The 25,326-nt window shown below is 40.9% G+C and overlaps 2 protein-coding genes across 2 annotated transcripts in view; both read right to left on the bottom strand.

Annotated features, from left to right (window-relative positions):
• The window catches only part of fa2h (fatty acid 2-hydroxylase), a 33,891-nt gene extending 23,610 nt beyond the window's left edge, over positions 1-10,281 (bottom strand). The window contains exon 1 of the mRNA XM_054777196.1: positions 9,817-10,281. Coding sequence (XP_054633171.1) covers positions 9,817-10,098 — 282 coding nt within the window. The 5' untranslated portion in view covers positions 10,099-10,281. The remainder of the gene's footprint in view (positions 1-9,816) is intronic.
• A 12,597-nt stretch (positions 10,282-22,878) lies between these two features.
• The window catches only part of csnk2a2b (casein kinase 2, alpha prime polypeptide b), a 13,607-nt gene continuing 11,159 nt past the window's right edge, over positions 22,879-25,326 (bottom strand). The window contains exons 10-12 of the mRNA XM_054776454.1: positions 24,271-24,419; positions 24,015-24,095; positions 22,879-23,515 (exon numbers count right to left, since the gene is read on the bottom strand). Of these exons, the coding sequence (XP_054632429.1) occupies positions 24,022-24,095; positions 24,271-24,419 (223 nt within the window). The 3' untranslated portion in view covers positions 22,879-23,515; positions 24,015-24,021. The remainder of the gene's footprint in view (positions 23,516-24,014; positions 24,096-24,270; positions 24,420-25,326) is intronic.

Here is a 25,326-nt window from a genome sequence, read left to right as displayed (position 1 = left end):
GTGGGGATTGGAACACCAATGAAACCTCCAAGATTAAACACTCTTAATGCACAAAATAATCATCAAATTGCTTATTTGTTTATATAATGCACACAGAGCAATGAACAACTTCATGCACTGTCTCCTTTCTGCTGCGTTCTCCTCACGCTTGCAAAATAGTGACCAGAAACAGAAGTCTGTGATGAACCAAGTCCGCCTATGATGTCATCAGCAGTTAACTCTCTATTTTAGGTTATTGAGGTGAGAAACATGATTAAATTCAATAAATAACTCATGGGAAAACAGGAAGATGGTGGTTTGTCTCACTGCCACATGATGTCTTCGGGGACAACAGTCAAGAATCACATCTTCAATGAAGGTAAAAGTAACCTTAAATGTGACGTTGATAGGAGCTGAGTGCAAGGCTAAACGTGCCTCTCGTCTTTTTTCCTTTCAGAACTTGCACGTCGTCGGTGGTCATTGTAAAATGGTCCTTACATTAAAGCGGCGGAACACAACACGGTGAAAATATACTCATCCAGCCTGAGTCGCACGCACACACATGCACACACACACACGCACCCACCCCATGCACTGCTAAATGCAAGCTTCCAGTCACGCTCCGTGACAGAGGAGCTCAGGAGCCGAATAGCCAACGTCCAAAGTAAAACTAACTTCACCACAGTACACCAGGTGTAAACCGGGAGGTGAGGCCACTGATGTGAAAATACATTTTTTTTTCCCAAATGTTCCAGTGTGCCAATGTGCCATTTACCAGCAAACTCCCAAAGATCAACTAGTAACTCACGATCGACAGGTTGGCGACCCCTGTTTTAGACTGTCAGTTTAAGTGCTCTCAGCAACTTTGCCATAAAATTAACAGTTTTGCAATGTTCTCAGTCCATGTTCTGCTGGTTGTTGAAAAAAGAGAAATAAATAATTTAATTAATTTTAAAAAAAATTTGACGCAGCAGCGGAAGTCTGCCTCCCATACAGCCCACAACAGCTTCAAAAAATCCTAGGGGAAACCCTGAAGCTAACTAGTTTGCCTCTGATTTATGTATTCTAAACTTAAGAAAGGGTTTCTAATGGAGTGGGGAAGCATGAATGAAAGTAAGAAGCCAAAAACGTACCACTTCTGCACGGAATGGGAGAACTTCTTTTCACTATGTCATTTCAGACATTCCATGGCTGACTTCATGCAGTGTGAAGGTGATCTAATCCAATGTCATGTCTCATCAATGTAACATTACTGATGCCTAGTGACCAGAATACTACATATATCAATATTTTTTTACTAATAATAGTCCATATTTGGGCCTGTCACAATAACAAATTTTGCTGGACGATTTTATTGTCCTACAAATTATTGTCGATAAACATTAAAACTGGAGGGTCAAGAGCTTTTAAATAAAATAAATTAAGCAAACAAACAACCTAATAAATTAAACTAACAAAAAAAAACTATGAAAATAAAATTTACTTAAATAAGAATCACAATCATAACCAAAAACAATAAAAAATAGACCGTCTTTCTGTCTCTATTAAAAAAAAACAAACACTCCAATAAAATGCACACACAATAAAAACAATAAATAAAATGGAGTATCAAGTGTCTGTAAAGAAAATTGCACTTAAATAAATAATGAACATTGGGTGTTATTCCTTAACGGGAAGGCTTAACATGTAGCAAACTTTGAATAAATAATGAACACTGGGTGTTATTCCTGAACAGGAAGGCTTGACATGTCGCAAACAACACTGTGAGTGTGCACCATTTTTTGCTGTTTTGTTTATATTTACTTTGCCCACAAAACGCCTCAGTAAGCGTTGACTGTCGGGACGAAGGCTCTGCTGCACCTCCGGCGGTAATTTTTTTCCCAGGTTGGGAAAACTGGAGGGGATGATTGTGTTTGAGGTGCGCATGCAAGTTGCTCGTATTCCCTTTCTTCATTGTTACTACTTTGCAACAAACGCCACATATCAGTTTGTCTGAGTTCATGCGCTCACTCTGTTCATTCTGTTTAAAACCGAAATATTCCCACATTGGGACTGTGGCATTTGGCTTAGAAACAATTGCTTCTGTGCCTTCATTCATATTTGTGTTTGTTTGCTCACGACGCCAGCCTGTGCTAATGCTAACCTGGCCGACTTGGTCACATGTGCTTGAAGCTATAGAACAAATTAATATATTACATTTTTGTAATTAGTTAATTGTAATTAATATATTACAAATTTTATATTACAAATTACTATAAAATCATATAAGATCCACGCACTATGATGCTCAAAGTCGGCCACAAAAGGTGCCACTGTACCGTGGTTCTTATGAAGTTCAGAGCAATAACGCCATCAGAAATAGTGTGCAATTTCCCAAGTGACCCTACTACAACTTACGCAATGTATGTAGCGCCACAGGCGTACACATCATATCCGCTCACGTATACTGTACATCAATAAACAGAAATACAGATACAATAAACCGTATAAAACAAAACATAAAATGCTGTGTTGTTCTCTTGGAGATGAATAAAGTTGCTATCCATCCATCAATCTGTTGAAATATAGGCGCCCGGATGTAGACGCCGTCTTCTTATTGTTCTTCTTTTTGTTTATGGCGGGTCGCAACCAAGGTTTAGATGCATACCGCTACCTACTGTACCGGAATGTACATGCATTGTGCACAACCACTTAGTAGTAACAATCTTCCATCATAGAAAACACACAAAGAAATGGATAGGATGCTGCTTTCACGTAAAAGGCGATGGATTTGGCTGTCATAGAAGGAAATATGCAACTTTTGCACAAGTCTGTGTATAATCTCCTTACAGCATGGAGCAGAAAAAACACTATTGTAAGCTTTTTTGTGACACCCTTACTTTGTAGCACTACAGGATATGTGGTTACTGTGAAGGCCGGAAGTGGTGTTGTTGTGTGTTGAAGTCACTTGACAGTAGTCAGTCGAGAGACGAGCAGTGGCAAATAAACATGTCTTCTACACTGCGTTTTTTTTGTCCACCATGCACTCCCACAAAATTCAACAGGTTTCCAGAGGCTGGGACTACTGCCAGACAGACACGAAGAGCAAACCGAAAGAGAAAAAGAGACAGACAGCGTGTGTGACAAAGGAATTATGACGCTTTTCAAGGAACACTTTTGTCAGTGGTGGAGCCAGAAATTTGTCATTGGGGTGGCAATAAGTCAATGCCTGAAATGTCTAGATGGCCAGTGGGGTGGCCGGAGAGTGAGCCACCATGTAGCTCCGCCACTGACTTTCGTAGTTTTAGTTCCCAAGAGGACGGCGGTGAATGGCTTTTCTGGTAGCTACTACTGTTATCTATACTACTGTATTCAGAATTGTTTGGCAAGCACTGTTTGGGTAAAAAAACAAAACAAAAAAAAAAACCATTTATTTTATTAAAAGTTTTTCAAAAATCTTTGCGTAACGTCTTTCTGTGCAGTAAATATCACGTTTTGTGACGTGCACCCCTGCGGCTTATATACTATGAACAAATGCAAACGCATTAAGGGAAAAAGTTAACAGGTTTTTTTTTATTATTATTTTAAAGTCATAAAGAAAGAAATGCTCCTCCCTTCAAAGACATTGCTATTTCAACAGGTTGTAGCTTGAAAATGGTTAGAGATAAACGCTGCATACTGTAAATTAGAAAAATCATCCGTATGACCCAAAGCTTGTGATGGGAGTTACTCTCCAACTCATCTAATTTGCATATTGTGACATCACCAGGCTCAGAATTTGTCATATCCCTGTCTCAGCGATACCGGCTCATCAAAATGTCTGATCCGCTTGTGATACTCTTCCTCATCTCTCAAGCAAACCCAGCCATCATCATCATCGTCACAGCGGGCTCTTGAGCACCACTGCCTCAACCTCTATTATTACATAGATAAATATAGAGTATCTATCTATCATGCCTGTAAATATTATCATTCATCCAGGTCATTGTATTCTCAGGTCTTATCTACTAGAAAGGCTCAAGGTAAAGTTAATTTAATTAAATATTTTCTACACAACTCCAGCTTACAACAGGTCTGTACCTTGTCCTTTCATTTAAAAAAAAAAAAAACCTTATTTCATGTCTTATTTACATGCCGGACATTATTTCTGTCTCTACATGGTCACGCACTTAAAATTTTTCACTGCTCTCTGTAACGCACATGGCGTAGCAATCGCAATAATTAAATGACACATCTTTTTTACATGCAGGAATGTACACCAGCAAGTGTCTCTTTATTTCTATTAAGAAAGTGGGGGTTGTGTAACTGATCAGGAGTGATCATACTCTGTCACTGTAGGACCTGGCTAGCATGCACATGTTCACCTTTTTATGTCGGTGTTCGTCAGCACTTTACTCTTCATATTTGGGCTAAATTTGCCCAATTCAGAGCAGCACCCTGTGGCAAATTAATTAACTAATTAACTAAGGGTCATTCCAATAAAATGGCCGCATGTGAGTAAAAGGGCAGTGACGTTTCCAACAGTTAAACGCACACATCTATTTCTGTACATACTGGGAGCATACAGTGAACCAGCCTTTAGCAGTACCACAGGCTAAAAAAAGGAGGAAAGGATAATAACTTTTAGATTTGTAGCTTTTACAGTATATTTGTAGTTTGTTGGAAAAAAGCACCAAGAGCTATCGCAAAGCACTGAGTTGGCAAGTCATTTAAATGCTAATGCCACACTAGAGATGTATGCAACCCTCCTGCTAACCTTTCTAACGCAGACACATGGAAATAACCAGTATATATACTGTATATTTAAGGTAATATTGCAGTGCAGACTATGTTTCCAGTTCCACTCTAATTCTCTGTGTTTATTGTTCTCCATTTTTCCTGTAGCCCTCCTCTTATAGAGACTAGGCAAACCAGTTTTTTCCCCTTCTTGGCACTTTATCTCTCTCCCACACACCCCTCTTGAATCATTCATTTCCACCACTGCCCCCACCACACACATACAACCACTCATCCCCCACCTGACAGGTTCACCATATCACCTGCGTACCCCTCCCTGTTCCTGTCTGACAGAAGTTGTTAACCATATCCCTCCCTGTGCGCTTCCTTTCACCAACACCTCATTCCCTCCCCTACAATCAACAGAAGCTGGGAAAAGGAGGAGAACAGGTACCTGCTCCCTGCTGCCTTGCAGAAACGCCCTGTAAAGTCATGTGTGTAAAGTCATATGAATAAAGTGAAGGACCTTAAAGAACATTAAAAGGATCTTGAGGCTGTGCTTTATTTAATAAGGTATTTTGGATAATGCCATCTTTGATCAGGTGTTTCAGATCTATTGTGCCTTGCTATCTTGTGGCTCTGCAATGCACTTTGTGACTACAGCCTGTAAGAAGTACTAGCAAAACACACATTTTTATCTGTGGAGAAACATTTCTACGCTTGACCTTAAAAAGCTGCAAGCTTATTTAAATTAACAGAAGCCACGGCAGATCATTGAAACTGACTTTCAGGAAAACTTCAGGGAAGGTGACGCTTCCAAAACTTGTTTTTCAGCCTCTGCTTGTAGATTGGAAAGCTTTTTTTGCCTTGGCTTGTCTCTTGTTAATAGGTCTGTGAATCCCTGTGCGATAGACGGTACACTATGCATTTCGATTAAGTTATGATACGATTCAAAAACGGTATATTTTAAAAACAGAACGATCGATACAATTCGATACAGTGTACAAACAATACGATGCAATTCAGCGGGTGCATTTGTTGATGTAGACATTAATCTTCCATGATAAAATAAAGAAGCCAATTCAAAAGTGGCATTCTTACTGTATTTTCAAAATGTGTAAAAGACCACATCATATTCCCAAGCATGCTGTAAAGCAGGGGTCCCCAACCACCGGGCCACGGGAAAGTTTCTGGCGCAATGATTAAAAAAAAAACAAAAAAAACCACTTGTTTGTTGCGAGCAGTGACCTGTCTCACTTCGACAGTCCTTGAACACACCATCCAACTTTCTCCCACGCTGCACTGATACTGTATTTTTCCCTCTTTCTCTTACACCTCATACTTGGTTTCTGCTACATGTATTTGATCGTGGCGCAGTGCCACGACAAAATAAAAACCACCACACCTTAAAAATTAGGGTATTTTTCAATTTGAAAACAATGTCAAGTAATATATTGTATGAATGGATATACAGTATATGCTAATTATTTACGTACATATTGACCACAGTTAGCTTGAAAACAATTTAAAATTCCATTATGGTCTTTATGGTCATTATAGACATTTGCTGATGTAGTCCCGTTTGTTTTTGTTTTTTATTGTCATTGCAACTGTTGTTGTTGTTGTTCTTGCCTCTCTCTGTATTGACCCCTTTTGTCCCTGCACTCCCACCTCTGTTTTCTTTTCTATCCCCTCTTGCTCCGGTCGGGCTGATCCAAATTTGTATAACGATAAACATAAAATAAAGTCAATTAAAATCTATAAAACATAGGAAGAGTATCTTACACCTTTCCCTGGCACAGCAAACCTGTTTAGCATGTAAGGGCATTTAGATAAACAATACTATCTGCCACAATGGCTGGACAGGACAAAAAAAAGAGAAGAAAATAATTTAAAATATCATAATGTTTCATTATGTTTTGTTTTGATAAACATGCACCGGAACCACCTGTCTGCCCTGTCGGCACTTGCGCATGTGTGACCAGATAAAAGTACGCGACACGTCTTGTGTTGACATTCACTTTGTTTCTTATTATCGAAAAATGAATAGTCAGTAAAATGTGGAGTCAATTAACGCCTTGTCACAGGCTAAGCCTATATATGCCAGCGTGTTTCATTCGACCTTCTGGCATCTTTGCTTACACATTTTTCCTGCCTCTCACTGCTGGCAGCTAGCTAGCTCGTTTCTGTCCCACGGGTGAGCTACAAGTGGCTATCACGTTCATGGGATACATACTAACTTACTTTTTTTAAAGTGTCACTTAACAATCTTGCTCTCGTTATCATTATAATATTTGTGGCTTGTCTTCAAAACACTAGTTGTGTGTCTAAGTTGTTCAACACAAACACTATCTTTAATATAGGTAGCTCATAAGCTAGCAGTAGCTCACCAGCTGATGGCGAGTAATTCGCCAAAGAATACAGTCATGGAAACCATAATTAGACCACCCTTGTTTCTTAAGTTTATTGATCCATTTTTAATGCCTGGTACAACTAAAGGTACATTTGTTTGGGCAAATATAATGACAACAAATATAGCTCATAAGAGTTGAATTTAAGAACAGATATCTAGCAATTTCTCGGTTTTCTTGATGATAACCAAAATCACTTAAGTTCTTACATGAATAGCTATAGCATCGTACTGCCAAAAACTTGAACTCTTATGAGCAATTTTTGTTGTCGTAGTTATATATAGTATAGTTTTGTCCAAACAAATGTACATTTAGTTGTATCAGGTATTAAAATGAACAAGAAACTGAACAAACAAGGGTGGTCTAATCATTTTTTCCATGACCGTATTTGCTTCACCTCTTAGTATTTTTATAAGTGTTCTATTCAAATGTGACACCTGTATTTAATGACAAATGAGCACACTGAGTGGAGATGCACTTTGTAAATAAAGTACAATTTAAATGTTAGCAGTCACATAAAACACAGATAGCTCACCACTCTTTTCCTTTTGTCATAGTAGCTTTAATAGTGCTGCAATTTGAATACACCTGTGCTACCATAACCCCGGGCTGTGAATTTATACTGTTTATACATAACAGATTCCTATAACAAAAATGCTTAAATTGTTACTTTGTTAATTGTGTTACTTTTTAAAAAATATATTATTGAATAAATAATTGCCCATGTACTAGTATTACTCTAAAAACAAGCATCAAATTGAATTTGGGTTTGTGTCAAATAGTACAAAATGTTGTACTTTTGTACTAGTCACAAAGTAGCTGAGCCAGGAGCTCACACAGAAAGTGCGGCTGTACAGTAGCGGAGCTACGTGGTGGCCAGTGGTGGCCGTGGCCACCCTTGGTCACTCTACGGCCACTCCCCTGGCCTTCTAGACATTTCAGGTATCAACTTATTGCCACCCCTATGTGAGTAATGGTCTCACCTTAGCCCCCCCAATGAAACATTTCTGGCTCCGCCAATGCCACTGTAACCACTGGTTGTTTATACTAGGGACCATCAATAAATTACTATTGCAGTGAAGAGAGTTTGTTAAATAAATAAATAAAAATCATACTCTAAATCACACCACAAACTGATCTATAACCATGTCAAATGATTAATCCATTTCATTTGCCAGAAATAAATGCCATTTTCTTCTTCCTCTTCCCACCTATTAAATTCATGAATAGAAACCACTCTAATTATTCCCCGCCCTTCCGCTACGTAGCCAAGATGGCTAACGGTGGTTAGGGTCCATCGCTGCACCTCACCGTTTGCGTGCGACATCCAGGTACTGACGAGAATTTTTCCGCACTTGTCAGTGTGAATGCACTATACACTGAAAATGCTCAGTATGGAAGACAGCAACAACTTTGTCATGTAAGTGACAAGACCACATGCCCACTGGGACATATTATGTTCAACAGATATTTGTTTCACGTCTTCAATACACATGGATGAGTGGACATGGTCTCAATGGGTGGGCCATTTCACTATGTGAAAACATATCGCGGTATTACTTAGGATGTCTTCACACTTATGTCCGGCACCATGGTCCAGAACAAAAATGTAAAAAAAGATATTTGGTGGTCACTTTTGTGCGGTCTGGTTTGCATTCACACTTGTATCATTCTGAGTGTGTGTTATATGAACAAAAAAGTGAGTTCCATCCATCCATTTTCTATGGTGGCTTATACTCACTAGGGTCACGGGTATGCTGGAGCCTATCCCAGATGACTTTGGGCGAGAGGCGGGGTACACTCTGGACTGATCGCCAGTCACATATAGACAAACATTCATACTCACATTCATACCTATGGACAATTATTTAACCTTTGTGGAACTAATTAACCTTTTTGGAATGTGGGAGGAAACCGGAGTACCCGGAGAAAATCCACAGAACATGCAAACTCCACACAGAGATGCCCAACGAAGATTCGATCGTCCCAATCTACTGACTGTGTAGCCAACATGCTAACGAAAACGGCCAAAAAGGTGAGTTTATACATATACTGTAAATGCACTGTCCGCCACTAGTATTTACGCTTCTGGGCTTACATTTAATTTGTTCTTAGCGGATGTTCACTCCACAGTTGGCGTTAACACTTGCCTCACTCTGCGTCCGTCAACAGGACTCGACCAAACATAGGGCCTGAGACCGTCTAAGAGATGGGTCCCGGACTAGAGCCTGCTGGCAGACAGTCCGGGACCCATCTCTTAGACGGTCTCAGGCCCTATGTTTGGTCGAGTCCTGTTTGGTCCTGGACGGTATTCACACTTTACCAAGCAAACAGTACTAGCACAGCAAACCGTTTCAACAGGAACAAAAATTACAATTGTGGACACACCCTTAAATAGAGGTGACACAGGTGAGTGTCAACTGGAATCCTCGTCACTCATGCCACAAATAAGATCTTAACGTTCCAATTTGGTAATACCATTGAGTGTTAACTAATTTCCGTATGGCGCATAAAGGGAGTGCTAGCAAGCAGGTGAAGGGTTGGAAAATGACGTTACACGGTAAACAATGAGTTTGTCTGTGTATTTTGGCTCGAAATGTTACACTCCTGTCCGTTTCTTAGGAAAAAATGCTTACCAATGAACCTAAAAGTTACACACCAGATTGTCAACTAGTTTGTTTGTTGAGGTCAAACTAGCCAGATTAGCTCGTTGGAGACAACTGCTGCTTACCTGGAGCTCGTCGTTGTCACTGTCTCGGTCCAGCTCTCCGATGTAGTACTGTTCCATCCACCGTCGGGCGTTCTCAGAGTGTCGATGCGGGGGTCCTTCCATCTCCCTGCTCACATCTTTCCCCGAACGGCGAAGAATAAGCGCTTCCCCTCCAGGGTGCATTCGCAAGAAAGCGGTCACGTCGTACACCCTGGTGCCTATTAGCACCCAGCAGGAGTCCTTAGAGCAGTGGCGGGCCACCTCCCTCTCGGTGAAGAATCGGGGGGATGTGGAGGGAGACATGCTGGCTGTGCGGATGCAGAATCCACCTGTACCGACACTTTGAGAGAGGAGAGCAAAAGAGCTCCTCGACTGGCCAAGGACTTGCTGTTGGAGAGTTCGACTTGGCAGTTAACACCCAGACACTCAAAAGACACAAAGTACACACAAGAGGAAACAGAGGAGAGGCGGGGACTCTGAGGCGTTCAAAACCCCCGAAGAATTTACACTTTTATAGTACATAACACACGGGAAAGTGTGTGCCTTGTCGGCTTTTATGCAGCCAGAGATTTCACAAATCTATTAATACACTTTGTTAGAGTTTTAATTCGTTTTGGAAGATTTTTTTTAAACTTTACATTCCCGAAGCACTGGAGCTGTTTTTGAAAGGAATATTTTTACTAGCTACCCAATTGTCATTGAATGCAGCATGACATCCAGTCGCACCTGTTGCTCTGGAGGCAACAACACAGCAGCTCGTCGAGTTTGACAAGAAGCACCTGCCGATCATTTATGACTGTATTTTTTGAAGAAAATACGGCATTTTTCAAGCAAATGTTTAAACGGTACATCCAACTTCAGAACTAAGTCTTATTTTCTGATGTATCTGTCTAATTTGTTAAACTGGTTGCTGAAAATTAAAAATAGATAATCAGTGTTTGCCGTAAAACCAAATGCATCGTTGTTAATTTAAGGTAATACAAAAACAACTGCAGTAAACTGGCAGCGTGCATTGTTAACTTCCTCGTTAATGGTTAGCTTTTACTCTCGCAAAACTTTGCAATTAACAATACTCGTCAGAGAAGCACTGGGTCAGTACATGGATTCGTGAGGTATCGATAGGCTATAGCCAAACGGTTTATTTGTGTAAGCCGATGGTGTATGTTTTTGGTAAACAGGGAACGTATTTGTTTTTGACACATTTTCCATCTTTATCTTGATCTCACAGACCTGTGCTGCCTTCATGTCTCTGTCGGCATTTGTCGTTTCCACCATTGCCCCTACAGAAGCGTCTCAATCTGATAGAAAATTGACTTTTTGTTTGCTGTAGCTTGTTTTACTTGTTACATATACTTGATGGAAGGTTACCGATAGCCAGCGCTGGTTCAAGAGCGCCCCCTGGCGACCTTCGGTGACTGTTACGTTGTTACGTCAGTCAGAGGTGACATCGTCAATCAACTCAGTGGCGGTTCTAGCTTCGATGCGTGGGAGACCCACTTTGTTATTTACCATTTTTGTAGTGCAGTGACATGTTTGAGACTCTCGGTCTGTGATATATTCAATATCATACAATATTAAGAATTGAATTTGTTTTATTTTTAAGCATTTCGGTTGTAATTTCCTTTCTTTTTACCTTCAAATTAAGCTGATGCCCATGTGAACTCACTCCTAAATATGAGTCACCCCCCGCCCCTCCAATTTTGTGTGGTGTGCAACTCAGTACATACAGTTTGTAAAAAAAACTGAGTACACCTCACATTTCTGCAAATATGTTGTCATATATTTTCATGGGACAACACTAAAGAAACAACTCGTAAAGTAGTCAGTGTACAGCTTGAATAACAGTGGACATTTGTTGTCCACGAAAAATAACCCAACACAAAACCATTGGCAACATAAGTGAGTACACCCTTATGTTAAACTGCACATTGGGCCCAATTAGCAATTTTTTCTCTCCCAGGGGTCATGTGACTCATTAGTGTTACAATGTCTTAAGTGTGAATGGGTAGCCGTTGTGTTAATTTGGTGTTATCGCTCTCACACTGTCTCATACTGGTCACTGGAAGTTCAACATGGCACTTTATGGCAAACAAGTCTCTGAGGATGTGGAAAAAATATAAATGTTGCTTTACATAAAGATGTTCTAGGCTATCAGAAGATTGCCAGCAGCCTGAAAGTGAGCTGTAGCTTGGTGGCCAAGACCATGCGTTGCTTTAAAAGGACAGCTTCCACTCAGAACAGGCGTCCATGGTCTACCAGAAGTTGAGTGCACATTCTCAGTGTCGGATCCAGAGGTTGTGTTTGCAAAATAGACGTATGAGTGCTGCAGCGGTGGAAGATGTGGGTGGGGTCAGTCCTCAGACCATACACCGCTTACTCGGTGGCAGAGCTACGGAGTGGCCGTGGCCACCCTTGGTCACTATCCGGCCACCTTAGTGGCCGTGCACCCCCACGGCTGGGTGACACGGCTCTGTGGTGCAGAACATTAGTTCAGCCTAACCGCCGGTTGGACGCATTTCACTGCAGCACACAACAGAAGAGAGCTGCCTATTGTGTGGAGAAGCTATCAACTGCAACCTCAGGTAAGTTTTCCATGATTACTTTGGTCGGTTCCGTTCCAAGTTTTTTCACAAGTTGACTTGGACTTAAATTCTGAAGCGTGACTCAGCACATAAATCTGTTCATATTGGAAGCTCTCTGTAGTAGCATGAGTGGGCATGTAAACCAAGGAGCCTAGCGTTAAAACAGGAGTCCACTTCCGTATTATGTCCTGCGTGGGTTTGGCCGCCATGATGGTGAGCAGAAACCAGAAACTCTGCATTGAAAACATGTCGTCCACACACTGCTCAGCTAGTAATTGCTCTAATAGACGCTCCAAGCAGGGGTGGAGCTACAGCGTCACTCTTCGGCCACCCCACTGGCCATCTAGACAATTCAGGTATCAACTTATTACTACCCCTATGTGAATAATGGTCTGACCTTGGCCAACCCAATGAAAAAATTCCAGCTCTGCCACGGCGCATACTGAAGCAAATTGGTTGCATGGTTGCGGTCCCAGAAGGAAACCTCTTCTAAGGATGATGCACGAGAAAGCCTGGAAACAGTTTGCTGAAGACTTTCAGACTAAGGACATGGATTAGTAGATGATGAGAACAAGATAAAGGTATTTGTGTCAAGCGTGTGTGGCGGCAACCAGGTGAGGAGTACCAATAAAAGGGTGTCTTGCTGACAGTCAAGCATTGTGGTGCGAGTGTCACGGTCTGAGGCTGCACGAGTGCTGCCGGCACTGAGGAGCACAGTTCATTGAGGAAAACATGAATGCTAACATGTATTGTGACATACTGAAGCAGAGCATGATGCCATTCTCTTCAGAAACTGAGCCACAGGGCAATATTCCAAAATGATAATGACCTCATACACACCTCAGAGATGACCACTTCATTGCTAAAGGGTACAGGGTAGGGGTGATGGACCTAAACCCTACTGAGCACCTGTGGGGCATACTCAAACGGAAGGAGTGTAAGATGTCTAACATCCACAAGCTTCATGAAATCGTCACGGAGGCCTGAAAGAGGATTCCAGAGGCACCCTGTGATGCTCTAGTCGAATGAACTCCATGCCCAGGAGAGTTAAGACAGTCTTGGAAAATATTGGCATCCACATGAAATATTCACACTTTGGGCACAATTTGAACATTTTCGTGTGGGCTGTGTAGGGCGTTATTTTGAGGGGACAGTAAATTTACACTGTTATCCAAGCTGTACACTGACTACTTTACATTGTGTCAAAATGTTGTTTATTGAGTGTTGTCCCATGAAAAGATATAATAAAAACAATTGCATGCTGTCACTTTTCTTCTGCACTGTACTACCTGTGGCTGTTAACGTGAAGCGTTAGAGTGCATTACGTAAATTTACGGCGCTAATGTAGTCAAGCCGTTTTTATTCAAGTACCCCCTACGGCAATCTGCGTACCTCTAGGGGTACGCGTACCCCACTTTGGGAACCTAGGTCATAGATCAAGCTTTGGACCAAAAGGCTGATGTTTGCACATGTTGGTAAATCAGCATTGTTTGTTGGAAATACAGTATGACAAGTTATTCATGAATGAACGAATAACACATTGCTTAGAGTGATGTGGCCTGGGAAGCGCCTAAGTGTGTTTGGTAAATAACCTTTTGACAAACGCGCTTGCGTCAGTGACAACAGACAATATGTAACGCCCTGATGCATCACTTTGTTCAGAGATGACACCAGACACGGAGTGACGCTTGCTTCCCTCAGCACTCCCAGTGTAGTCCTTACGTGCCCTTTCCCTCCACTCTGACTTCCCTCTCCTTTTTGTAGCCGTCTGTCATTGTTCCACATTCACCCTCTATGCTTTCTTTTTCGCCTCATTCCCCAAATTACAGCCGCTTCTAAATATACACCATGCAACAAAAGACCTCTCCATTGCAGACTTGATGTCAGTGGCTGTAACCTGAAGCAACAAGCGTGTAAATGTGTGTGTGTGTGTGTGTTTGACTGAGTGTGACCTCACTGCAATGGTAGGAGGTAGGCGGTGTTGCTTTGTGCGTTTTTGACTTGGATTGGCTGATCTCCTGCCCTGCTCATATCTGTGTGTATAAGAAGGCAGCAAGTCCCATCGTGATGACTGCATTATTTTTTACTACAGCCTTCACGCATCATCATGACTACCGTCGTCCATGTAAGTATGCGCGCATATCTCAGCTGATGAGGTTAGTAGGTGGGATGTTTGTCCTTTTCTGCTAGTCTAAATTAGAAAAAAAAACTGTCGAGTGTTTTATGAAATTTACCATACGAGGTTTCCTCACTGAGTTTAAACATCGTTCCGTATGAACCTGTAGCAATTGTTGATGGGCAACATGATCAAGTGTCAGCCCTGTAAAAGTGTATGGGGTTTGAGGTTTGGGTTTCTGATGGAGAAGGTGATTAAGTCTCGTGCCTGTTGCCGTGTCATAGTTAGATATTAGTTAGAAAAGGAGGCTTTATCGTTGGTTGTATGTATTTTTGTATTTCCGATATTACTTTATCGTGATTGTTAAACGTTCCCCTTCAATTTGGTATTAAATGAATATGCAGACTTAAACCATAGCCATCGTGAGTGGACAAAAAAAGTTTAAGCTCAAATTCAAACCATTCATATGGAAAAATGCCAGCATCAGACTGGAATAAAAGACATGTATGATGATTACTCATCTATTTATCAGTGCTCATGTGAAACTTCATCAAAATGTGACCATGCAAAATACATATTTGTGACCTGGAATTACTGTAAAATTAATTGAGCAATTAATTATGTTCAATATTTCAAGTTACTTAAGATTTATGTTTATGTTTTTGAAGTGTTGGAGAGTAGGGGGTACATGGCTTCAGGCCAAAGTGACTGTAAAAAGTTTGGGAACCACTGTTATAAGGGATTAAACATGATCATTAAAATGCTCAACATGGAACTAAGAATGACATGTCATTTGTGCAGTTTTTGCTGTTTTACGTTATTATGAAGGCATGAATGAGTTGTCATTTACTTTGCACATGTTCCTGATTCATGCAGCCTACCTCACCAGATGTTTTTGCCAGTTTTTGATCAGCTTTCTTGCCCTTTCGTCCTCTTCTTCCAGTGTGCATCTTGCTACGCGCACAGCAGCGTTCAACCCCTGCAGATGTTTGGCAAGGGGCCCGCCGGGCGCAACTATCTGTCACTCTTCGCGTACAGGGGTCCTCGCTACGCCCCGCGACCCTGCCTGCCCCGCCACGCTCCCAAAATGACCCTGCGGCAGATCTGTCACATGCTGAAGCTGATGAAACAGGTCAGGAAAAGAGAGGCTGCTACTGCTGCTTCCAGGTTAGCAACGTTGTAATTACTGTACATCACATTTTTGATGGCAGCACGTCGATTAGTAATCCGTTTCTTAATGGTGCTTAAAGACAGATGAAGAGTAGCCCATACCCAATATTGATAATAATGGCATGATTATAGCACTTTCAAGAATTATTCTGGAAATTACATTTATTTTCAAAATGCATAGACTTTCAATGGATGGCTAATTTAAAAATTCTGACTGATTGTGATATTCGATGTGTCTTTTTGAATAGTTGTTGTTCTCCTGGTTTATTGCAAACTACAGCAATTGTATAAACTAAATATAGGTGTACAAGTGTATTATAGTGTATATAAAAGTGTATTCTAGTAGGAGCGTAAATCGGAAAGTACTATTACAATTTTGTCAATGGCAATTTAACACAGCGATTAGGCAATATTTTATATAATGGAAGAAACCAATCTATGATAGATTTCAATATTTATGCAACTGATGAAATGCTGGACCCCGATAAGCGGAAGGAAAAGGATGGATGACATAAAAACTTAGTGAATTGGTCTTTCTGCACACTGCAAGCATAGCGAACGATAAAGAAATCAAGCAGCTGAATACAAGAACTTCCCTCATATTTCCATGACTGTTTAAAACACAAGCTCATAGAAGATGTTTTTATTTACTGTTTAGACGTGCGGTGTTGACAGTAAATAGAGGATACAGAGATTGACATTATATTAAAAGCTCAATATCAGAATAATTGCAAAAGGACACTGGACATAGTGATACAATTGATACAGTACTTGATGCCTGTGTATTGATAATGTTAGAGATAACGATAACGTTGCCCAAACAAGATGGTGTTTTTTCTTTTCTCTTTGTATTCCATACAGTTCATATTGTATTCATACCGTTGACAATGTATGTGTTACGAGAGCGGCGTGAGCCAGTTCTGCAACCCAAGATGCAGAGATGAGATCCGTGTCCAAAACAAAAATATTTATGAACAAAAAGTGACCTCGCATAGGAAAAAAAATGCAAAAGTGGATGGCGACGCCACAGAAAAAGGTACAAACAGAAGACACTACTAAACTAGTGGGCAAGGAGACTCTAATGAAAAGGCTGAAACGAAAAACACTGCTACAAAAACTAGAGCAGGATCAGCTAACCTTTGCAGGAACAAAAAACACTGCTGAAGAAAAGCGGGCAGGCACTCACAACCACGAGACAAAAGATTAAAGCTAGACAGCGCGGGCAGAGTAGCGAGCAATGCTAGGCCGGGTTGAGCGGTGAGCGTGTGGATTATGAGGGTGCAATCTGGCAAAGGTTTGCTGTAGCTGCTGCGTTTATAAGGTGAAGATGATAATGAGGCACAGGTGCGACTGGAAAGCTCCGCCTGCTGCAACAAGGTGGTGCACTGAAATGACATGGCAGACAGGCGGCAGCAGAGCGACAACGCAGAAGTACTGTAACAGTATGTGTATAAATCTAACGAGCATCATCTGTTTTCAAATGAATTAAGCATGATTAATCACCATGTCACACTACGTTACCTTATAGTACCTTGTCATATTACCTTATCATTTTCCTATGTATTTTAAACTGGCGAAGAGTACATTAGGAATACAGGAAGTGAACAAATGTATTGCAATTGATGTGAAATAGATCGGGGGTAGGATTAAATAAGATTTGCTTCTTCGTACTCCTTTTTGGAAATGTAGAACTGTCAATTGTACTCTGTGATGTATTCCATTGTAACTTGTATGCATGTTCAAAATAAATTAAACAATTACCATTACCATGTCAATGCCCATTTTTACTGTATTTTATTGAAAGAAAGATAAATGACGGGGCAGGATTATATATATATATTGTTGATGATCTGAAAACATTTAAGTGTGACAAACATGCAACATACATAACAAATCGGGAAGGGGGCAAAGACTTATTACCTATTATCCACCTGTCTACGTAAGAATCAGCCTATTTGTGCTGGTTCTGGCTGCCGAGTACTGGACTGTGATCACAGCTGTGCTTCTTTTTGCGGAGGCCGAGGGAGTGCAGTGAATAATTGAATGGTCTCGTGTCACCACAACAAACAATTCAATCACACTTGCTCCTCTAATTTCCCTCCCTCTGTGTCTGGTTTCTCTTTCTTGACAGGAAACAGGGGTGTGCAGCCCCAGCACCGAACACCTGCAGCACCAAGTCGGAGAGGAAATGTATCCCAAGCTGTGTCAAACACAAGCGCAATGCAAAACGTGCCCGCTGATCCAGCAGTTTTAGTTGGACACACATGACCTATTTACCCCTTTTTTTTCAATTCTATTTACTAATTTCCCAAAGAATTGCCCAGGACAACTCATCAGTCACTTTTATTTTCATTATGAACACACTTTGTCCCCCTAATGCACTAATAAATTGTTCAAAACGAAATCCAAACTAACTGGAGCTGATATGAAATTGACTTGCTCGTAGTAAATCGTGTGCCTGTGATTAAAAAAAACATTTTCAGTCACTTAGTTGTGTTGTTCGTCGTCCTCTTGTTCCCAATATCCGCAGATCTTCTGGTTTCTGGGTGAACTTATAAGCTAATAACGATGTGGCAACCATTTCCATTGTTTACGCATGCAGTGTTGTATTGATTAAGTGTGAAAAGTGCATGATGAAATTAAAAACGATCTTTGATTGACAAACTAACTGCACATGTCATTGTTTCAGTCTTTGTACGAATCACAGCAAATTGCGACCTGGCCTTAAATGGACTGTATGCAACTCGTTCCAAATGACTTTTTTTTTTTTTTTATTAAACTAAACAATATAACAACACCACCTTTGGATAACGGACTGCGGACTGTGACTGTGTGGCCGACATGCTAACCGTGCGGCCCGGGATGAGCTACAGTATACAAACCTCAATTTCATCCTTATCTGCGCAAGATTAATGCTCACGTGTGTCTCCCGGCTTGTATGGAATCACACTTTTAGTATCTTCATGGACTGAGGGACCGAGGGAACACAGCTTGCTGAACACAGTTTGCTGAGGCGACACTCACCAGCACAGGGTGAAGGGATACAATTGAGGAGAATAGTTTATAAGTTTGTATAGTTTATAAAGTTTAGTTAATATAAATAGGTTTAAAATAAAAAACAGCAACTATTTTAACTTCTTCCCATAATGCATTATTCCCTGCAGAGAAGTTCATTGGCCATGGCATCTGGTGGCCTCATGGCAGCCATTGGCTATTGATCTGCTCTGCTGGCAATAGTGCATCATGGGAAGAAGTCAAAATAGCTGCTGTTTTTTTATTTGAAATTTGTATTGGTACTTGTCTTGTATATTTCTTAGCTACCCTTTGAGTGTTGAGTTGCTGTGTGATGATTTTAGCCTTCTATAAGATGACACCATGAGTCAGACTGTTATATTACGTAATGACCTGCGATTTCCGATGTGTTGATAGGCGCATTGTAAGTTTCCTCATAGCTCATGATTGGCTCCTGTCAAATAAAGAGCTGAATGGTCCTCATGGACTCCACATGATTTATAGTCCGGTGCGGCTCATCTACTGTATGTACAAATCTGTTTTTCTTTCTAATTTTAGTGGGTGCGGCTGAAACATCGTTGTGTCTTACGGTACTCTGAAGCTGAAGTTTGTACCGGAAAATAATAGTTAAGTACAGGAGTACCTTGCATAACGTAAACCTCCTTTTATGTAAATTACACAGAACGTAAAGAATTTATGTAAAGTTTTTGCATCGTATTACGTAAGAAATTCCATCTAAAGTTAAGCGTCAAGTCGGTGCAAGTTCAGAAATTTGATTTGACAGAGAGAGGGAAACATTTTTCATGACTAACAGAGTACACTTGGTGACGCCTTCTGACGCTTCACGCTCTCATTGGCTGATTATCGGGGCACCGCCTTCGATCTCATCTCATTGGCTGACTTACACAGCGCGTACGTGAGTTTGTGCGAGAGTCAGGCTTCTCCCTTCAACCTCCCTTCCTCATCATAGTCGCCCTTAAACTAGTTGATTGTTTTTGTTTTTCAGTTTTATTAATTTACAGTAATCTCAGTTATTACCTTATTTTATATATTATTATATCTATAAACTAACTCTATAAATCTAATCTATAAATATATTATATCTATATTTATTTGGAATGTTACTCTACTATGTTTATGCTAACGTTTTCTTATATTTTCCCACCATATTTGGTGGACTTTGAATATTTTGAAGGACCAAAGGGGTGAGTTTGGGAAGATCTTGGAACGGATTAGGCTATTTACATGTATTTTACGCTTCGTATAACGTAAAAACCTTATAATGTAAACGTTCTCGGAACGGATTATTTACATTGTAGGGGCGTCTACTGTTTTGCAATTGAACAAAAGGTCCAAATAAAGCAGATGGAAAACTCCTCTTGAAAAAGAACAAGAGCCGGATTGACGAAATACTGTGGAAAAAAAACAGCTCATCTGTGCTTGTAGAAAGATGGGGAAACTATGTGTGTGTGTGCATTTGGGAGTCGAGCTTACTTTTGAATGTTTCATGGCTTGGAGCTAAAAACGTAAGACAGTGTTGTGGTACACCCATACGTGTTGTTCTACGTATGTGAGTGAGCACAGCTGAACGTGAGCAAGGAGTCAGGTTGTAGAAAAGGAAGCCAAAGCTCTGGTTCCTTTACAAGTGAAGATGATACTTTGGTTTCACACTCACACACTGACGACAGCCACAACTAATGTTTGATGACCCCTGCAAGACCAACTTAGTAGCCATCAATGGCGTACCATCTAAGCATACGTTCAATCAGCATCATAGCATGGAAAAGCAGACACATTACAGTATGTACGATAGCATTTACATTACTTACTTACCCTATATGGTCAATAAAACGTATTAGAGATCACAACCATGTTATTCAGGTTGCAAAAGGACCAAAAAACTGTTGATTGCTGGAAACGCTTCGGAGGTTTTACATGGGAATCACCCGCTTATGTCGATCAACTTATCAGTTAAGTCCTGGTCCACCATTCGGTTATTACTAAAAAGTGCCGCTTATGTCGACGTTGACGTAAGATATGAGACCCAAGGAGTCATTTCTCTGAAAAAAATGATGCCAACATGTCCTCTTCATCGCTAAGCAGCGTTAAACGACAACAGCAACTGCCAAGTTACACAGCAGCGCTATCAGATAAGACTATGAAATATAGACAATAGACAAATCGATGTCAGTCAGCCAGTTTGAGGGGCGTCGACATAAATGAGTTCAACTTCATTATACATTTACTTGGACAAGTACAACGCTTTCCATTATCATGAATAAGAATTCATAGACTAAGCAGCAATGCATACAAACTAACATTCTAAACGAGGAAAAGGCTTCTTGAGACGTCATCTGTACTTCTGTGAAGAAGGTGTCGGACGTTTCGCTCCTCATCCAAAGAGCTTCGTCAGCGAACTAATAAGTGCTGGTAGCCTAGGCCTTAAATACAGTAAGAGTGGGCGGAATTGGTGTGCCAACACCCTCCTCCTATTGGTTCTTTACACTAAACCTGGGCGGATTAGTGGTCTAATCCTCTCCTGACATTAGCACCTCCGATAAAAGGGAAGCGTCGCTCCCTGAGTTGGGTATGAACGACTCTGATACTGGCTCGTTAGCATCTATTGTTCTGGCTCGGCCCTGGCTCCACCTCATTTGCAAGACTAAGAGTTGTGGGTTTTGGTCTCAGTAACCTGCTGAACACAGGGTCCAAATTAAACCTCAAACCACCATAAAATAGCTGACAAAAATAGCTTCCTTTACTCCTCTTTCAAACCATCTGTTTTCTTTGGCCAAAATCTTTACCTCGCTGTCCTCAAAAGAGTGATTGGTTGCTTTAAGGTGTAGATGTACTGCTGATCTACAGTAACATTCTAAACAAATGTTTTACATGGATTTCTTTTCGGTTAGAAGTTTAATTATTTAATTGAAACAATAAAAACTGACAGCTGAATAAAATAAACAAAATAAACATCCCGACCCTGCATTCCCATTCATTTCTGTACATTTATATAGAAAATTTCCAACTGTGACAATCACTGGAATATGCCAAAACTCTATTTTACATAAATCTATACTTCGCAGTGAAAATACATCATATACAGAAGTGGAAAAATCTATTATTATTATACTTTAAAAATGCATCATTATTGGACTCTTGCATTATATTAATTTGACTGTGGTAGAAGTTGATTTAAAAACACAGTAAATATTATAGTAGTAAAGTATTCTATTTCATCTATTTCAAACATGCACGCATGCATGTCATTTTTACTAATGTTTTGGGCTCATGGTTCCAGGAGCGTTTTATTGGCCTTTTCTAGTACTGTACTGAACTCACACTCAATTTTCATTCTCACGTACACACCCGCACACACACACAGTGATCATCAGTTACGAGGTTACTCGTGTTACACAGGCTCAAGTTCTGGTCCGTCATAATGCAGAGAACACATGTACTTGTCTTAGAGGACAATGTCGGCTCTGCAGCAGTTTTTGATTGTTGTATTAGTTTTCAGGGATGCATGCATGCGTTTGTTGCTAGTCAATATTCAACTTGGAGCAACTCATATTCTAAAACTAGGTCTGTCTATCAATTTTTAATCCCGAATAATCTCATTATTTGCATTAACTCTTGATTAATCGCTTTGTTAATAAGAAAAAATAAAACATTTTAAAAAATACTGTTCATCTTAATTAAGAAATATTTTTGACATCATAATTCAGCATCCTACTCAAAATGATGGTCGGAGAAACAAGAAACAAGTGTACCACAAGTTCAATAGCTCCTGCACAGCTGTAACAGTAATTTTGAGTGAAAGGGAAAAACATACTCCTTGTACTCTCTGTACTGTACACCCCCTATCCGTGCCGCTGACACTACGTGAAGAGCCGGGGCCATGTTTGGCCATACCTTGGCACCTGCATGTGCACAATAGACACATCAAAGAATGACTGTAACGTGACTGTTTCAGCATCTCCCCCACGTTCAAACGACAAATGGAAAGCAAAGTATACTGATGTCGCGCCACGGTTTTTCCTCAGTTGTGGAATTTTCTGATACAGCCTTTTCTGCTGTAGGTATTCCACGTTTTTTCTTTTTGTGCTTTCAACTAAATCTCTTTTTACATTTTTCTGAATTACCCAAAACCCTGTAATACAAACAGTCTCAGAGAGAAAAGAAAAAATACTCAACCAGGCAAAGTTCATCTAAATAAAAATCATTTATTCTTCATTAATATTATTATCATTCTAGCTAGAGAGAGTCCACCATGCCACTTTCAGAACTGGAGTAGTGCTAAGACGTTTGTCTGTCAGAATACACGATGGCAAGGAGGACAGACAGACAGATGCATGGAGGAACATGTCTGGTGGGAGGGGGCTGGTGGTGGTGGCTTGTACAGGGTCACACTCCTGTCCATCTTCCATGCTGATGCGAACAAAGAGAGGGGTTGATATAAAGGAAGGATGGCGGGGTCGGGAGTGACAGAACAGGACTTGAAGTGTCTTTAACAGTAGTTTGTCCTTGTACATGAGACTGACATGGGAGGAAAGCGACCATCTGAGGGGATGAGGGTGGGAGGGGAGTACCAGCTTCAAGCTCATTGGTCAGGCTGCTGGACAGGACACCAGAACAAGCCAATCACAGACTGATACAGAGGAGGAGGGTGTGTGTATACCTGCCTGCGTGTGTGTGTGCGTTCGTGTGTGTGTCTGTATGCACATATCTGTGAATAACTGGTCTGAGTTACTTTGATCCATTGTCACTGTACACTTGTCAAAGTTACTGTCACAACCGCGGACAAAGTTGAGGTAACAAACATCCTTCTTCTTTCCCCTTTCTGCAGATAAAAACAATTGGTAATATTAGAGAACATGTTGCATTTTATACGTGGGCATTTTTGTCTGCATATAAATGTTCATTTCAAATGATCAGTTACACACAACGGCCACATTTCTTTCTTGCACGCTCTCACGCTTTGGAATACAAAACCCTGATGTTAGTGTTTACGCACCACTACCAAGTCTGACTCTTTTTCAGAAACCACTTGCTTTTTTTTGCATTATCCAAATGCTAGACAGCCTATTCTGCAGGGTAGGTGTGTTGTGTTCTGTTCCGGCCTACAGTATTCGTCTTACTGCTGGTTAAGTTGGTTTGTTCCTAACGATACATTTGAGCTCTGCGTTAATGTCATGGAGAATTGTTTTATTCAAGTCTATTAAAAAAGCTGAATGTACTTGTGTTTTAGGAGGTAGCCGAAAACAGAATTTGGATACAGTGACCAAGATAACATGTTTACATTTTCCCTTTTTTTTTTTTTTTTTTAAATAAATAGTTACCTGTGTTTCATCGAGCTGTGGTGTTGCCACTAGAAACCATGTTGTCAGAGTTTGACAGAGACTGCTCCTTTACTACAGGGTCTGCAGGAGGGGACAGAGGTTATGTTAGTGCACGCCGTAACTTAACATTGACGTGCAGTTACGCACATTTGAAAATAACAATAATGAATAAAGGGTACTTCTAGGTTCCAGTACGGGTCGTTGCCACTAAATAATTCTCTAGTCTAGTCGTGTGGATTCTGTGTGGAGTACTAACAAAAATATGGGTGCTCCATGGCCTCTGTGGCAGTCAGTCTCTGTTGGTGGTCGTAACGTAGCAGCTTGTCCAGCAGGTCCAGAGCTTCAGGACTCACCAAGTGCTGGTTCTCAGTCTGCACAAACTGTTCCCAGCGCTTCCTGCTCTGTCTGAAAAGATACGCCGTAAAAAAGCATTAGCAATGTCATTTTGTATTGGACAAGTCAGGAGTCTCCGACAGGTAAGCCGCGAGCTTTTTCACTTTTTGATTTTGAGTAGCTCAGTGGTCACCAAACTTTTTGAGACAAGCGGGATATATATATATATATCCCGAAATTATATATATTATAACACAATCTATGCTTTGTGTGTGTTATTAGTTGTTGGTTTCAACATTTCATCTTTTTCTAATTGAGCTTTTTGCTGTATTTTTTTTAATCATTTTTGCTGTTTTTTAAATTTTATTTTGCTTCTGCAGTGATGCAATGACAAATGAGCCACAGCCCCAGATGGCCCCTGAGCCGCATTTTGGCCACCCCTAAACCCCAACTTTTGTGGCTCTTTGTCAGGGTTGCGGCGTCGGCTTCATGAGCAAACCACAACTATTTGTCTTGTTGGCTCAGTGTAGTGATGAGCGATGCAGATTGAGGAGAAAGGGGCTGGTCAATGCGCTACCACAGTCAGCCCTTAACGAGCGGCGTCATTGTGGCTCAAAGATTTTTGTTGGAGGTGCACGTCTATGGACTTATATTTGTGCCCTAACTCTGAGGTATCGAAGGCGGATTTTGAGCCCTAATAACATGCAATAATTACTGTTGTCTCCGCAAGCACATGGCTGCGCCGCTGTCACTCCCTCCCTTGCTCGACCTTTTTGCTAGAATGGGGTCGGTTTACTCATGTACCTCTGGCCGGGTTTTGGGGACTGGGCTCCTTGCTGGGGTTGCTGCCTGGATAGTGGCGAGGCATACAGGCATGTTCAGTGGACAAAATGCGTGCCTGTTGGTCTGAGGTGAGGGCACTGATATGTTTTTTTTTTTCAAAATGTTCTCGCGATCGACCCGCAATCAATCGACTAGC

The sequence above is a fragment of the Dunckerocampus dactyliophorus genome, chromosome 5 (genome assembly GCF_027744805.1).
Source record: "Dunckerocampus dactyliophorus isolate RoL2022-P2 chromosome 5, RoL_Ddac_1.1, whole genome shotgun sequence".
Classification (NCBI taxonomy): Eukaryota; Metazoa; Chordata; class Actinopteri; order Syngnathiformes; family Syngnathidae; genus Dunckerocampus; species Dunckerocampus dactyliophorus.
The sequence above is the reverse complement of the archived record's forward strand: the minus strand, read 5'-3'. Positions and strand labels throughout refer to the sequence as shown.